The sequence below is a fragment of the Ischnura elegans genome, chromosome 2, assembly GCF_921293095.1.
Source record: "Ischnura elegans chromosome 2, ioIscEleg1.1, whole genome shotgun sequence".
Taxonomy (NCBI): Eukaryota; Metazoa; Arthropoda; class Insecta; order Odonata; family Coenagrionidae; genus Ischnura; species Ischnura elegans.
The window spans coordinates 37,616,401-37,633,489 of record NC_060247.1 but is presented as its reverse complement, the minus strand read 5'-3'; the positions used below and the strand labels follow the sequence as shown (position 1 = coordinate 37,633,489).

The 17,089-nt window shown below is 37.6% G+C and overlaps 2 protein-coding genes across 9 annotated transcripts in view; one reads left to right on the top strand and one right to left on the bottom strand.

Annotated features, from left to right (window-relative positions):
- Positions 1–8,838: 8,838 nt before the first annotated feature.
- On the bottom strand, positions 8,839–10,830 carry LOC124153626 (39S ribosomal protein L41, mitochondrial). Its single transcript, XM_046526916.1, has 3 exons — positions 10,416–10,830; positions 10,234–10,334; positions 8,839–10,022 (listed from the first exon to the last, which is right to left on the bottom strand). The coding sequence occupies exons 1-3, from the start codon at positions 10,576–10,578 to the stop codon at positions 9,804–9,806; spliced, it is 483 nt and encodes a 160-aa protein (XP_046382872.1). The 5' UTR covers positions 10,579–10,830; the 3' UTR covers positions 8,839–9,803.
- A 118-nt stretch (positions 10,831–10,948) lies between these two features.
- LOC124153624 (hormone-sensitive lipase) overlaps positions 10,949–17,089 on the top strand; it is a 53,127-nt gene continuing 46,986 nt past the window's right edge. For 7 of the 8 annotated variants that reach the window (XM_046526910.1, XM_046526911.1, XM_046526915.1 and 4 more), the window contains exons 1-3: positions 10,958–11,047; positions 11,162–11,647; positions 11,739–11,925. In XM_046526910.1, the coding sequence (XP_046382866.1) occupies positions 11,292–11,647; positions 11,739–11,925 (543 nt within the window). In that variant the 5' untranslated portion in view covers positions 10,958–11,047; positions 11,162–11,291. Of the gene's footprint in view, positions 11,048–11,161; positions 11,648–11,738; positions 11,926–17,089 lie in introns of all 8 variants that reach the window. The other variant, XM_046526909.1, reaches the window with a different exon arrangement.

The following is a 17,089-nucleotide window of genomic DNA, read 5'->3' as shown; positions in this document are numbered from 1 at the left end:
AGAAAATTTCCTGCGGTTGTCCAGATTAGTCCCATTCTCCATTTTCGTCTCCTACACAGCCTGGTGCATGAAGCAGACAGTTGCAATGTTCAATGCCAGAGATTACTTCAGGTGAAGGAGTGCTCTCACATTGGAAAATGGTTGGTTACACGGAATAAGGGATGCCAACTCATGATCACAAATACATACATACATATACAGAATAGGGTGGTTTCCTTCATCAAAGAAAACGAAGGGCATTGATTGCGATTCGTTACCCACCATTAGTGTATTCATAATATACAAATTATTTGGTTTTAGAAATACCGGTTTAGACGAATGGCAGTGGTCAATTTTATCCTCATTTGAAAAAAGCCAGATTGGCGCCCATGCGATGCCACTCCACGTGACGTCACAGGGACCTAGTTTCTATACGAGAAGATAGGAGTTATACATCGTCTGAGGTTACCAATGCATGCATGAGGCACAGAGCTCAGGGAAACATGTCTTAATAATCACTTATTAAAACTGGCTAAGGTCGAAAAGTTTTCCTCGTTTGATAAGGTATTAATAATCCTTATTTATGCCAACCCTATTGGAAATTTCTTATAAGAAAATTTCTTATCAGAAATTGGACATATTTCTTATAAGAAAATTTCTTATAAGAATTTTTCTATAAGAAAATTTCTTATCAGAAATTGGGCATATTTCTTATAAGAATTTTTCTATAAGAAAATTTCTTATCAGAAATTGGGCATATTTCTACTATCTACTATCTACTACTACTATATACTACTGGGCAACTATCAGTTACAAAATGTTATTTATAACAAATTTTCTGATGGAAATATTTATTATAAATATCATATCAACATGCTTAAAACATTTGCGCAAACTTCTATAAAAAGCTACATAAGATTTACATCCCTACTGAGAGTACAAAGTTAGCATTATACCTAATTCAATCCATATGTAGACGCCTATATCTTATACAGCAAACCTAATGATTTCCCATGAACCAAATGTAGATGTCTATAATCAGTGTACATCAAAAAGGACATTGAAGCTCTGTAAAGTTCACCTGGCTGGCCAGACAAGGCGAGATACCATAGAGGTCTTTCAGGGCATGGGTTCTGTATAGGGTTAATGTCCCCACATGCTAAAAGAAACTAAAATCAATGAAACCAACGATAGCCTAGAATGATGGACTGATAATTGAATACAACTTTGGCAATCATTACGCAATGAAAGATACAGGAATTGCAATATGGAATATGATTTAACCTGGAAAATTGAAGAAGCAAATGAAATAAAATTCAAGTTCCACTGGAGATAGGTACTTCAAGAAATTATATGGGAAGGAAGAGTAAAATTTGATAAATAAAATGCATATGAGCAATGTTTATTTAAGATACCAGAGAGAATGAGACCTCTACATGCAGATTTGGATAGATAATGAAAGAAATAAGCAAAGCAAAATGGAATTTGATGCCATTTAGGAGAAAAGGATACGTAGAATATGGCTAACAATAAGTGCAAGATTTGGGGAAATTAATAGGAATCACAGAAACACTGATTGAGAATAATAGTTGATGTATTTTCCATAAAATAATAACTGCAGATGTTGGCATATTCATACAAATTCATTCTCATTCACTTCAGAGACGACTAAATCACTCTCTTTGTCCATTAAAACACTGTTTTCATTAAAACTTCCTCTTATGTTAGATATACCACAATCTGAAAAATATACATGTCTATCTAAATTAATGATGAAAAGTTTAAAATTCAACGAAACTATCTGTTTAAGGTAACATAATTTTAGGAATGCCAGTTTTTTAATACTTACCAAATGAGGTCAATGCCTTATTTTTGTTAGAAGCACACGACTTATTTTATTAAACTGCTATCACAAAGACATAGTGAATGATTAACATATAAAAGCAATCCCTAGCAACCTAACAACCAAACAAGTTTTGGTTGTTAGGTTGCTAGGGAACCATGTGAACAGTATCCTGCAACGTATGCAATCGTAGTATACATCGTGGTTATTCATGGCCCATATCGAACTTCCATCGGTCAAGTAATCTGTAGACTCGAAACAGAGAGATCTTATAAGTCTACAATTTTTCATGTGCCCTCAGCTATACCTAACAAGTAGCATTAAAGAAGCCTCCGCTTCTTGGAACCATTTATGTCAAATACCATGCTGAAAAAAACCAGGAAATTAGCAGAACATTACTTAAAAAAGAGTTATACATAATTTCCAAAAATTATCTTATGTAGAATTCCTTAAATAATTATCAATTGCCAACATAAGTTATGGTGACACGCCTGCTGGATGAAAACCTAAAAGGTATGTGACCCGCGCAGCATTATTGTAGAATTCTATAAGAAATGCAGATTTCTTATAAGAATTTTTGTAAGACTTATAGAATCCTATAAGAATTTCTATAAGACTTATAGAATCCTATAAGAAATCTGTAAGACTTATAGAATCCTATAAGAATTTCTATAAGACTTATAGAATCCTATAAGAAATATGTAAGACTTATAGAATCCTATAAGAATTCTGTAAGACTTATAGAATCCTAATAAGAAATTTTCAATAGGGAAGCGCTACCAGCCAGCAGGGTACTCAGCTACCTGCTAGCAGCCTGCATCGTATCAGCGCTAAGCCTCGCCTCAAGGCCACCTCACTGGGCGGCAGCGGGAACCAGAAATGCGTCACACGGAGAGATTTCCCGGCATTCATGCTTACGCGTCTTCGTGCGTGTTTTCGTGCGCTTGAAAATTTTCACTTTTCATTTAATAGCGAAGAATAGATATTGTCATTTAAAAATCTAAAAGCGTGAAATACGTACTCCAGGAGTAATAATCTTTCGATTTAGGTAATAAAAAAATAATAGGAAACCACCCTATTCTTGACAATGACTCTCACTCCTGATTTCCAGCCATCCACCTCACTTTTTCACTTCTATGCCAACACGCATTCTACTTATGTAGAATCAACTGGAACTCTAACCTTCCATTACTCAAAGCATATTTTGCAAATGATGGCCAGGTGGGAGAAATCTACCATTAAGAAAATTTACCTACAAGAGGCTGGAAGTTAAGGAATCATACCACTTGTATGAATTGCCATCTTTCATCTACAATCTCATGTCTACTGGGTTTGTGACAACTTTTCATTTTCAATTTCCCTGACCCTGATTTTGTCTGAATTTTTTTTTCAATTTCCCTTAATTTATATCAGTGACAATGCAGTCATAAATTGGGACTTTACAGGTAAATTTAGAAAAATATATGGTGAAATTAAGACAAAAAGTTGAAGTAATGGCAGTAATAAAGTCACAAGAACGGCCAAGTCGGCATTATGATACCTCCACTGCACAAAAGCTCAACAATTGCCCACCGAATCAAATAAATAAATGTATTTCACCATTGGCAAATTACACATCTGCAAGGCTTAAGTCAATATGAGATTTACAAATAAATATACATACAAACATACATACATGATTGAAAATTGCCAGGTTCTTGGGCATTCTCAAAAATCCGCTCATCTAGTCGCCCTACAAGTACTAAATGAGCGGATTCGATTCGGTGGTAGATTGTTGAGGGCCTGTGTAGTGGAGGCATAGGGGAATCCAGGGGGGGGCACGGGGGCACATGCCCCCCCCAGACCCTTAAAAATATGCTAGATTTTTAATACGGTCCCATTCTCATTTCGTTCGTTTTGTATAACCAGGTATCCTTGTGCCCCCCCCTGAACAAAATCCTGGATACGGCCGTGCTTGTGCCCCTCCCAGAAAGAAATCCTGGATCCGCCCATGAGTGGAGGTATCTATTACTCCATACCTCATCGCTGGGGCGACAACATAACGCCTACCTCACTGCTTGAACGTAATGCTTTGCTCATTCGACTGTAATTTTCAACTTTCTACTCCACCTTTTTTTCTTCACCATAAACTAACTTTCCTGACATATCCATGACTTACCTGATTGGTTTGAACTTTGGTCTATATTTGCGCTCATATGACATGAAAAATAAAACCCCTAGGCAAATATTCACCCACACCTTGGCACCAATTGAAAATTTTCATCATCGATCTATAAATACCTAAATCTGTCCTTACTTACATTTTGGAAAATTTAGCTGTCATAGCCAGGAAATATTTCTGGGTCACTTTCAAGAGAGAGGGTTCATTTGAAGGGTATATATGTACTCATAATACGATATGTCCCAAACATTTTGGAATGATTTTAACTCCTTGAACCCTTCCCTGCTCATCCTACTTTTCTTGCTACAGTCCTTAGCACTATGAGAGTAACTGAGTAACTTTGTACAGTTATGAATTGAAATTGCTTTCATACTAATTACTGCAGGATAGGGCCCTTTCAATGCAATAAAACTATGAAATTTTCTAGTCTAGAAGTCACAGAATCAACCTTCCGCAAACATAGCCCTCAATGAATGCCGTTATTATCACAAATTATGAGCGGTGGATGCATTTGTGACATTTTCATAGCAGGTGTTCACACTAAAATATACCCTAAAAATGGCAACACTTCTTATCACTATCACAGCAATCTGTCCTGTTTCTCCTCCATTTTGATACAAAAATATAACTTTAATAATGATCCTTTTTTAACCTTCAATAATGTTTGGTCAATCATTTTTTATTGAATGAATTGTGATAAAAATCATATCTCATGATTAGGTTAGTGATGCTTTTAGTTGACAAAGATTTCAAAAAGAAATAAGCTTAAGACAGCTTTTACCAAAACCAATTAACATTTAGGCACTCTTTTGTGCTATTGTTTTGTAATAACCAAATGTGAAAATTTTCCTTGCATGAAAACTTTTGAAGGAATGAGTCACAATTATAGAACGTTACTTCTCAAGAACACTAAATGGTTTTATAATGTTTAAACTTTTATACCATCATGCTGGGATCAAATTTCTCCCAAAGTAATATCATATGAGTTAAAAGACAGCAAACATTCCAACTGTATTTCATTATCAGTATTTTATATTATGTATTTAATTATTTAACAATTGTGAATGACATTATGTGCTGACTTACGATTCATAAGATTTGATTACATGTACCATTGTGCATAATAAATAATGAGTTACAATTCATTTCTCAATTATTTCCCCATTATAACTTGTGCTCCAACCTATGTGATAAAAAAAGTTTGCTGCCATGTAATAAGCATCTTCATATCGCTGAGGCTAACATGATGTAGATAATTGATTGTCCAAGGACAGCAGCTGGAGATGTAAGAAAAAAAGATGCATGGTATTGCTATTGATATGCATATGATCATTGATGGATGATTATGCATGATGTATACTGATAAAATTACATATTTATTTTTTCTTAAATATAAATGTATTTTTTGCAGTGCCAGAATCTAAACACATTTTCTGTGAATCTGAAAATCTCTTCCCAGGTTCAGACTGGAAAGGAACCCACCGGTAGGTCACAGGTATACTTACTTCATTCTGTACAGTCTAATACTCAGGTGGCTGCACTTGAGGCCAACAGGAGCAGGTAGAATTCTCTCTCCCTTGTGTTAAACGAGTTTTGTCCAGGGCGGGATGACCCACCAATGGGTTGCCCTAAACTTCCGGTAGCACCACAAATTTATAATATGCTAAGTTTTATTTCTCTAACTTCTCACTGTGCTAAATGGTGACAGACGCAAAATGAAGATGAACCGTAAATTTGCCATTGTAGAGGAGGGAAGTTGGGTGTGATACACCATTGGGTCAATGCACATGCTAAATAATACCATATTTACTCGTTTAAGCCATGCCCTCATGTATCCCATGCATCCCCATTTTTGGGCCGGCTTTTGAGGAAAAAAAACTTAATAGCACTTTTTGAGTGCTGTCTAATATTTGTGCATCGTGGCTTACATTAAAATATTATACAGGCATCCCCCGAGTTACGTATGTCTCGACTTACGTAAATCCGTACTTACGTAAGCGATAACCGTATTTCAAATGATTACGTTAATTTTCGAATGCGAGCGCGAAGAAGTAGATATTCGCTCGTACAACCTATGGAAGAAAAAATATCGAATAGTTATAGTTTTTTACGTGCTAAAAATAACAAAGTGACCCATTTTTGTCATTCCTCGAAGGAAATTTCATTAATTTCTGTAGAAAAATCGCTTGTAAATCCCAAGTCAGCAATCAACGTGAAAATTTGCAGTTCTAGCGATGGATGTGGTGGCGTATGTGGTTGCGCTCATTCCTGTACGATACAACTTGTTATAAAGCAATCTCTGAAGCGCCAACGCAAAGGTTCGACTTACGTAAATTTCGACTTACGCATAGTCTGCCGGAACGCATCTCTTACGTAACTCGGGGGATGCCTGTAGTTGCTAAATCGATAAATTTACGTTACCGTGATTAATAAAGGTTAAATAATGTTAGAAATGTAATTCCTGTGAAGGTTTCCTGGTCCAATGCGAAAATCTGAAGACATAAATGGAAAGAATTTGAGGGAAAATGTTATGCGGCTTACATTAAAATTTGGAAGATTCGTGTAAGCTGCGCACCCCCCTTTTTTCACCGACATTTCTGGATAAAATGTGCGCGGCGTCTACGGGTATATGTATTTAATTTGAGCCGATATATTGGCCCACAACACTTTCCCTCAAAGATGCAGGTGCCTAAATATCGGTCTACCACACTAAAAGTGTTAAAATCCTCACTCCTAGCTCAGTCTCATCCATCTGCAATAGCCAATAAGGTAAGTTCCTTTTCCTCCCCTTCCAACATTTTGGCTTTGGTCAACCTGTCCTTCATAATAAACAACTGATTATTGGCTCAGGGATGGATACCAATTTCTGGCTAATTCTATAAAAACTGATGATATTAAATTAAACACTAACAAAACTTTTCTTGAATAATTACATGGGAATTTCCGATAAACCCAAATGTCCTCCTCCTTCTCCACTAAAATTTAAATGGTAGAAATTTTACCACTAACACCACAGCCACCAGTTATCAGCCCCTTGCTCCTATACCATTAATGCTGTCTGATTGAGAATTAAATATGTATATGCTAAATCAATGCAAGTAAGCTACACAATCTGTGCTTACAATTTTCATTTAACCTGACGTGTTAAAAATAACCCACTAAATTCATGGAGCTGAAAATCAATCAGCTTTTTGGATTTGAAAATTTTACTCAGAGAGTCTAATCAAAATTCTGATACACTTAAAAAGGTCTCCTGGCATTCCCTATGGGTCTACTATCATTTGATTTTACCTAACAACAGCACAACGTTTGGGTAGGTTTAAATTAATCAATAATACATAATTCAATTACAGCAGAATCCCTTTAGAATATTTCCAACGTTCAAAAACTTCTTAGGAATGAAAGGAGACAAAATTTGATGGGTACCTACCCATTTATTGCCATTTCTCAACATCAACTCAAATGGACCTGTGACCTTACTGAGAACTACAACTTTTAACTACCAATCTATAACAGAACCTGAATAATCATTAGATTGAGAGATGCGATCTAGTAAGTGGGTAGCCCAATCACAAGATCGAGTGATCTCAAAGAGAAATTTTGGCTACTTCCTATGTATTGAACATCAGGAAAAAAATCACCATTACCCACTTCAAAAATTTTTAGACGCAATGAAAACTAAAATCTATGAAAAAATTTTCTTAAACCTCTAATGCGAATGAGAGAATTCAATAGAAATGCACACGTCATTCAGGTATCGATCGTCAGATAAGAATTATTATCCAGGAAAAATCAGCTTTAATTATGGACTTCAAAATCTAACTTCTTATTGTTAGATGGGAAAACTTCATACGTATCGGCATTCTGCTGCATATTGCAGAGTTAGCTTACTGATAAGAAGTGTCACTTAATCATCTAAGAGGCAGTTATAAGCACCTTCACTTCAGACAAATGCCCTGAAACCCACCAAGGTCATACTGTGTATCGTGGGTTACTTGAAACACAATGCATCATATCATAGAATTTTTGCTGCACGTAGTAGATGCCTCACCAGCAGGGCCGCCCACAGACTTATTGTGGCACAGGGAAGAGTTGAGTGCGAGGCCCCCCCTCCCTCAAAGAGATATAGCATTTGAACTTTTACTCATTTAAATTACTGGACCCTTAACTCTGTGGCAGTCCTTAAATTCAGTCCATTCATACATACAGTCCCCCCCTCCCCCCTATGGATGGCCCTGCCCACCAGCCATATCATTGGCCGTTGAAGTCATTAACAGGGAATGAACCACTTGGTATGTATGACGCCATTACCACGTTAATTGATTGAACACAATAATGACAGCTTTACTAAATTCAAAGTGGAGGATGGCCATTGTCATAATTCTCACCTGAAAGTGGCAAGACAGTCATTTTTCTCCGCTTTACAACTACAGTTTCTGCTAACAGGGTGTTCCTGAGAGAGTTTTTCACAGCAGCAAATGAGTAAAACATATTTCATAAAAGGAAATATGCTGACAAAGTTTCTTAGACAAATACATGTTCATAGTTATTTTTTAAAATGACAGAAGTAACTCTTCAAATATTTTACAGCAGATAAATTGTGGACTAACAGGACACAGGTAGGGTAGCATGAGTGAACCACACTAAGGCCTTAAAATGTAAAACTATGCAAGCCATTAGAACTGAATGTTAATATGATAAATTGTTAAGTTCAATTTTATTATAAATTTTAATGCAGGTTTTGTCAATGACTGAACTTTAATACTTGAGGATATGCAAATTATCTGTAAATTTACTATCCAGGATTATTCTGTTACCTATTACAATTCATTCCTGAAATAATGGTGAACTAAGATTTGGTTACAAAAGCATTTAATGAGAAACCTTTTGAGGGACTAATTATGGTACATTTTAAAATTGGCAGACTGATGTAAAGCAATCACTTGGATGTGCATTGCTGCAACATCAGCCAACAATGCAAATGATGAGCACTACCACTAAATGAGAAGCAGAAAAGGTGGCAGAAGCTACTCCCAGACAGCTTCCCTTTCATAGAAAATGCACACGATGTAATTTATTACAGTTGGTCACCCACAGGACCTAATAACTACTATTAATGTAGCTCTATTAAGTAGGTATTCATTGCATGTAAGAAATGCTCATCCAAAGTTCCTCCCAAACATTTGCCAGGGTCCACTTGAGATCCGATCTGATTTGGTTGAGGAGAAAAACCAACTAAAAAAATTAGATTTGATTTATAGAAGGAAATTAGACTGCATTAGAGCATCTGGTATGAAAACCTTCCTCTATGAGAAATGGAATAACCATAGCAGCTTCAACAGGGATTGGAAACTGGAGGTGATTTCAGGGAGTACCAGTTCTTAAATCACCAACCACACAGTAAATTTTCCTATGGGATGCGCCTCTTTGAGACTATGCACATGAAATACTTCTTCATAACTTTACAGATTCCTTTCCAGAATAAAATATTTTGAGAAATGTGAATGCTATCTTCGTTAAGAATAGTTTTACCTCTTATCACTCACACCTCTAAGGTCTCAAATCATACTTCGAAGTATATTCGCATTCCATAAAATAATAACTGGCTTTAAGTAAAAATATTGAGCTGGTCACAGGAATTTCAGTACAAGTTAATTATAAAAAAAACACTAAACTCTTCGTTTCCTACATAATTAGATATTATTTTCATACACTTATAGATATTCAATCAATTTCTCCAAACTACAGAGTCCACTTTTGAGTACACGTCAGCATCCACAAAGCTTAACAAACACAACACATTAAAGGCAACTAACAAGGTCAAAATATATCACTGCCCGTTTTTCTGGCCCTGGCAACAGCCTCTTCCGGGGTGAGTAACTCTTCAGGAGAAGGAGTAATTGGATTACCTTGACTGTCTAATTTTCCATGCTTAAAATCATCAGCTATTTTGGAGCCATAAACTGCATCAAATAAGTCTTTTGCAGTGAATTCTGTCTGGTACACGTCTGGTGCTCTGTAGGACACATACGGCTTTAGCTAAAATGGAATATTTTGGTGTTAGCCGTATTGAAGCAAAATAAAATGCATATAAATTGATCTGCATCACATGTCAGACCAAATGAAGAAGACAAATCCTTACGTTATGCTTCACAATCAAGAATTCAGAATGAATGTTGGATAAAATATCTTTCAAAATTCAATAAAATCAAACTTCGAGGTATGTCCTACCGCAGTATGTACGTCATACCTTGCAGTCACTCAGGTTGGGAACAATCAGCTCTGGAATCATTTCCGGCACGACCTTAAACAACTGGCCATCATGGTATCCAATCTCCCTCACACCTCTGGCTGAAACCGTAAAAAGAAACTATAGACCATTATACTACACACAGTAAGGCAATTACTAGTACTTATTCAAATATTCCTTACTGAACACTGGCCCAGTTGTACTTTCAGATTGCTCTTTCTTGTATTGCCTGGTACCCCTTTTATTGTACAGTAAAAATTTTCTAAAATTTCTTTTCCCTTGGCGAGGAGCAGAAGTGGAAATGCCCCGGACCATATACCTCGCAAGAGAATTTGCGAAATCCATTACAAACAATTGGAATAGGAACTGTAACTACAGTTTAGACGGAAATACTCTTCCAATAGGCCTAATCTCAATTCGTAAGTTTGAACATCACAATAAAGATGAAATTCATGCTCCCTTCAGGAAATTCTAGGAACACCTATGATTCAATAGAAAATCGGTCACAGAGGTAAATTCTTTCTCTGCGAGAGCAGCTCACATTTTGGTCTCTACCTCGTTTCAACTTACAACCCTTACAACTGCTTTCAACTCCCGTTCCTTGAACGAATTGCGTTCTTCAATTTTGAGATTTCATGGCTTCGACCATTCATCGCTAGATGTCGGCTTATGTCAAATAATTCATGGAAAAGGATCATCGTAAAGAAATATCATGGGGAGGGAATGGCAGGGGTGCAGGCGACTCCAGGCTTAGTGTCAACTTGAGAAACCTCTTCAGTTCAACGGCAATGAAGGCCAAAATTACGTACGCACGGTTCGTTTATCTACTGTACTGACGTAATGTTTAATGATATAATCAACTCCTGTGTTGCCAGAATGTGCTCCACAATAAATGTGACATCAATGCCATGTTTATGTTATGTTCTAGAGAGAGAAGATCAGCTGATATGGACCTCAGATTAGGCTCACCGTATCCACCCTGTTGTTTGAAGGTTCCTCACACTGTTTAAGTTTAACAAGTTTACTTAGGTTGACGTTCAAGGAGTGCAATCTCTTTAATGGTGGAGTACATTGAAGGCGCTACAATGGAAGAGATGGATTTCTCGCTGTACAATGCTTTGAAAGATTTATGCAAAAATAATTCTGACTTTTTTAGAACTGATGATAGTGAGTACGGGCAAAGGCTGCACGAGGCATTTATCGGTATCATAGATCATTTAGAAACAGTGATGCCTTTGGTTAGTGATATCTCCCAAGTGGCTGCTAACTATGACTTTGATGCAGCTACTCCCGGAAATGGATACAAGAGTTTTGTGGCCGTGGTGAATACTTGTGTTGCTCATACTCTGAAGTTGGCGCAATGGATAAGTTATAACAGAGATTCTTATATTTTTCGGAAAGGACATTATATGAGGCAAGTCTGCATGTTTCTACCCAAATATGTTACATAATGGTTTTGAATCAGCGTCTTAGAAAACATATTCTTACAATTTGGTCATTTTTAGGGAAGTTGAATCATGTAGTCATGTTCTGGCATCATTGGGAACATGTTTGCAGCATTTGAAAACTTTAATCTCGTGGAGTGAAGATGGAAGCCTCTTCCCCAAAGATAGTCATTCCCCAAAGGAGTTACTTACTCGAGCTGAAAACATTAACCAGTACTGTTTTTACGGTAGATGTCTTGGATTTCAGGTAATATACCTTAATTATCCAAAAATTATGTAGTTTATATCATGAAACACCTCTGTCCAAAAAATATGAAGGAAGTCAGTCCATTCGTTTCTATGTTGTCGCATATATCCCTAGATCACCACACATTTTGTTGCTAGCTAGTGCTTCCATTCCTATTTCTAGGATTTCAATGCATGCCTTTTATAAACCTGTCACTTAAGTAAATTAATTTATTCTCAATTTTTCCAATTATATTATCCTTCCCTTGTTGACTGTTGCCTTGCTCTGTATGAATCGTCATGAAAATGTTGATCCTCATTTTTCATTCATCTCATCGCGCATGAACACAGCATTTCTATTATCCATGTCCAACCTTTTTTATCCCCTTCCTTCTGTCATCATTATCCTGAGATTATGGGCAGTAATTAATTATGTTACTTAGGTCTTCTGGGCAAAATGTAAAGTGGTAGGACCCAGGCTCTCTGACTCAATACCTGGAGCGTTGGTAGATGATTAAACTATATGCAGCACCCTTGAACTACCAGCTGAATGTCTAGAGTGCAAGCAATTGTGTTTTCTTTAATATAGGTTACTCAGCTGGTTAATTTTTCAGATTTGTTTAGGCATTTTTACTCGGGGGAAGTCAGTGTGCAGGTTAGCACTGAAAACATGTTGAAATTGCGAGAATGCGAGCTCAAAATTAGAGCGGGAGCTATTTTGCCATCTCACATCCACTTATGTGTTCTAGCAATTCACCTCTTTACACAACGCAATTTTGATTGCACCTTCATGCGTACGTCAGATAGAGCAATGACTTGCCCAGTGTAAAACGGCCTTTAGAGTGAGGAAAACCCTGAGTGCTCACAGGTATTGGAACTCGTGAAGCAATTGTTACAATTTTTTCATTGAGCTGTAGATGTAGCCCAATTTTTGCTGTGAAGAAGGCCTCAAAGATGCAAATCAGTTATCGAAATGCTTACTACTCTCCTTAATTTCACAGAACCAAAGTATGTCCAGGAAGTGGTGCCCTTACTCAGTTCATTGAAACACCATGACTTACCATTTAATGATAAAGAATAAGAAACAATTGTGATCAAAACCTATGACTATTGAAGGATATGACACCCTTTGTCAGGGTGGAGTTGGTGGAATAGCTTTGGGACTGAGAGTCATTCTATTCATTACAGTGGGGAAAAATTTCCTTAGATTTGCAAAAACAAAAGTCTTCATTATGATTTGATTTTCTAACTGTCCGGTATAGTCCACAAATTTCCACAGGGAAGAATGACGCCTCGGTAGCTTAACTGGCTAAAGCACTCGGCCGGAAATCGAGGGATCCGGGTTCGAATCCCGGTCAAGGCGAATGATTTTTTCTCTGTGGATTTTTCGCACACGAATATTCAGTTAACATTACATCCCGCTGTCTTTCAAATAAGATACCGCTAGCCAATGGTGTCACTTCTTGACTCTAATAGGGTCCAAACCACAACTCAGCACATACAACAGCCAAACCAAATATTTTATTGGGGTCCTCCAGATCCTCTACTTCCTCCATCCATTGTGTCAGTGCCTCCTGCGGGTGTAGATAATAGAGGTGAGATGGTGCGAGGGTGGAAAGATGAGGGTGACTTGCTATGTTCCCTTCTCGGCCGCAAGTGGTGAAGACAACGATGGGGTAGGGGGACAACTCCTTCGAACTCCAATAGAGAAGCAGTTTCTTCTTGGTGGGGGGCAGGGAGAACGGGGAACACAGGGGGAGTCGAGGAGCACCTCCTCTTCCTCTATAGCCACGTTTTCCCCCCTCTCACATAATGGTAAATTTTCATCCCAGCATATTAAAAACCATTTTATCAAATTAAAAAGTATGAAAAATTACTACAGCTGTTTGTATTATTACTATGTCTAAACTGATCGATAGCCCAAGTTACTCTAGCCAATTCCTTCTCTGTCATGGTATGATTCAGTTTGGGTTTCTTCATTTGCCGTGAGGTCTGCCTTGTTGATCTCTTGGGACAGGATGGCACCTACTGTGAAATTACTCACATCTGTCGATACAGTAAAGGATAAGAAAAAATCTGGTTTTACTAGTGTGGGACTGCTCATTAGGGCTGTTTTTAATAGGGTAGTTTCCTTCATCAAAGAAAACGAAAAGCATTGATTACCATTCGTTACCCACCATTAGTGTATTCATAATATGCAAATTATTTGGTTTTAGAAATACCGGTTTAGAAGAATGGCAATGGTCAATTCTTAACCGCATTTGAAAAAGGCCAGATTGGCGCCCATGCGATACCACTCCACGTAACATCACAGGGACCTAGTTTCTATACGAGTAGATAGGAGTTTTACATCATCTGAGATTACCAATGCATGGCACAGAGCTCAGGGAAACATGAAACATCTTTTAATAGTCACCCATTAAAATTACCTAAGTTCGGAAAGTTTCCTTCATTTGATGGGGGAATAATAATCCTTATTTAAGCCAAGCGCTTCCTGCTAGCAGTGTACTCAGCTACCTGCTAGCATCCTGCGTCGTATCAGCGCTCAAGCCTCGTCCCAAGGTCACCTCACGTGCCGACAGCTGGAACCAGAAATATGTCACATGGACTTTTTCCCAGCATTCATACTTACCCGTCGCGTTTTCACGTGCTTGAAAATTTTCACTTTTTGTTTAACGCTTTCAGTGTGGATGACATATATATATGCCATGAAGGCTTTTCCACTCAGGCGGAAGACATAAATGCATGTCTTTGGGAGTTCGTTTTTCCACTGGTCACTGGGGTGCTCCGAGCGTGCCTAGCGTCTCTTTTACACCTTCCCGCAGTTCGGAAGTGACCTTACACCATTGCGAAATTTTCCGTTTCGTGTTCCTTCATTTATTGTGTTTTTTTGTTTACTTTAGTGCTGTTTTTGAAACAAATTGGCAGGTTGAGATTTTTCTTTTCATTTCCTTCACCTCTTTTTCATTATTCTTTTCGTAAATATCCCGTCATGTCTTACAAATGGATTATTTTTTTAAATTAGTTGTTTTACCTTCTTTTTTAATTTATTCTTACTTTTTGTGCTATCAAAAAAAATAATAATTATGCTTAGATTAACTCTTTTGTTAAAAATATTTATCCCCGTTTCAATACTCACTACATCATAAAAAAGTGATCCTAGTGCGGTGCTTCAGTTAATTAAGTTATATTTCAATTTCTATTTCTAGGAACTTGTTAAAATGATTATTGTAAATAAAGTTTATTCTCAGTGATTTTTTTGGGTCTTTTTCTTACTTTTACGGCATATTTTCTCATTTGTTTCTCTGGGTCAATTACCAATCCTCTATTCATTACGATTTTATTTCATTTTCTGAGTTATTCATACGTCTTGGGGTTAGTTGCAGATTTTCTCCCTTTTCATAACAAATTACATTAATCGCATATGCAACACTACATTACATAATGTACAGTATTGGGCTATGCTTTTTACTTATGTATCTGCTTCCTTACTTATGTATTTGTAAACGAAATTGCAGAAATGAATGATAAACTCAGAGGAATTTCAAGCATCACGGCATTTAACCATTATTTATTCCCTTGAATTAGTAGGTATTTGGGGGAGGCGACCGTCAGCTGAGGTCATTTGCGCCATGAGGGAAGGATAGGTAGGGAAGGGTGGAGAGAAACCCGGCGTCGGCATTAGCCTGCTCTTAACGAAAGGCGCCAAGGGGACCACGGCTTAACGTCCCATCCGACGGACGGAGTGTTGTGCTTGAAATGTTCTCCACACAACATTCAAGCAGGGATCGGGTAGTCTCTGAAAATTCTCTTCCACCACCGGGATTTGAACCCGAGCCAGCTGGGTGGGAAGCCGACACTCTAGCCACCACACCAACCCGATCCCTCCCTTAAATTAGTGTTTTTATCACATTTTTAAAATTATTTATATATTACGTGCAACCACAAAAATTATGATCAGACTTAGTTTTTGTCAATAACGTGTATGCCCGTCTCAATACTCACTATTTTATTCCAAAATGTTTCCAGTGCGGTCCATAAGTTCATATTTTATACTTTAACAATAATATTTTACATCATTATTGCAAATTACGTTTTTTTGCATATTTTGGGTTTTTTCCTAATTTCACGCCATATTTTCACCTTCGTTGCTCCACATCAATTACTTGTCCTCTGTTATTTATGGTGTTTCCATTTTGTAGGTCATTAAAAAGGTTTAGTGTTAGATACAGATACAGTCTTACTTTTCATAAAAACTAATATATTAATCACTTATGCAACACTCCATTACACAAATTGTAATATTTTGCTGGATAATTATTAAGGCTCAAGGTTGGAGACCCTACCTACTGGCAGCACACCGAGGGATTATTTCAACTTGCAATTGAAATTTTCTTTGAAATAATCCTCTCATAGACGGAGAAAAATGCAGAAAGCATTTTACTCCGAAATCCTTCAAAAAGGCCTTCACTAGGGGCATAAGGGGGTTGGAAGCCGTTGGGCAAGGAAGAACTGGAAACTTGGTGGGGCCTTCTTCTCCACATGGGCGCAATTAGGGTTAAAGCGATTTCTAACAATTGGAGGAGGCCAGAGTTAGTGCGAGTGCCGATATTCGGGGAGAAAATGAGCCGTGATAGGTTTTTAGGAATGATGCAGGCTCTCCATTTCTCCACAAACCCTCGAGAAAATGAACCATAACCTAGCGATAGGCTGTATAAAATTAGGCCCCTGCTCGACTGTTTCCAGCAGTCCATGAAAGACATTGTTTCTCTGGGTAGGGAATTGTGCATTGAGAAGTCAATAGTGCTTTAGAGGGGTTGGCTGATATTTAGCCGATAGACCCTCTGGCCTTGTGTTGAGGCTCTTAGTGTATGCTGGGGCTAGTGATATTGAAGCCAGCGGTCGGAGCCACGCATAAAATGTTGTCCATAAATCGATGCGTGACTTCAAGGAAATGGGACACAGTTTACATATGGACAATTTTCATAATAGCGTGAAGCTGACCCAAGACCTACTTGAAGAACGAATATTTTGCTCTGGCACTCTGCGGGCAGGTAGAAAAAATAGCCCGCTTGATGTCAGCAGCGCAAAATTGGAGAAAGGGGAGGTCATTGTCCGCTACACCAATGATGTGATTTGTGTTTTCAAGTGGAATGACAGTGGGGACGTCACAATGTTATCCTCTG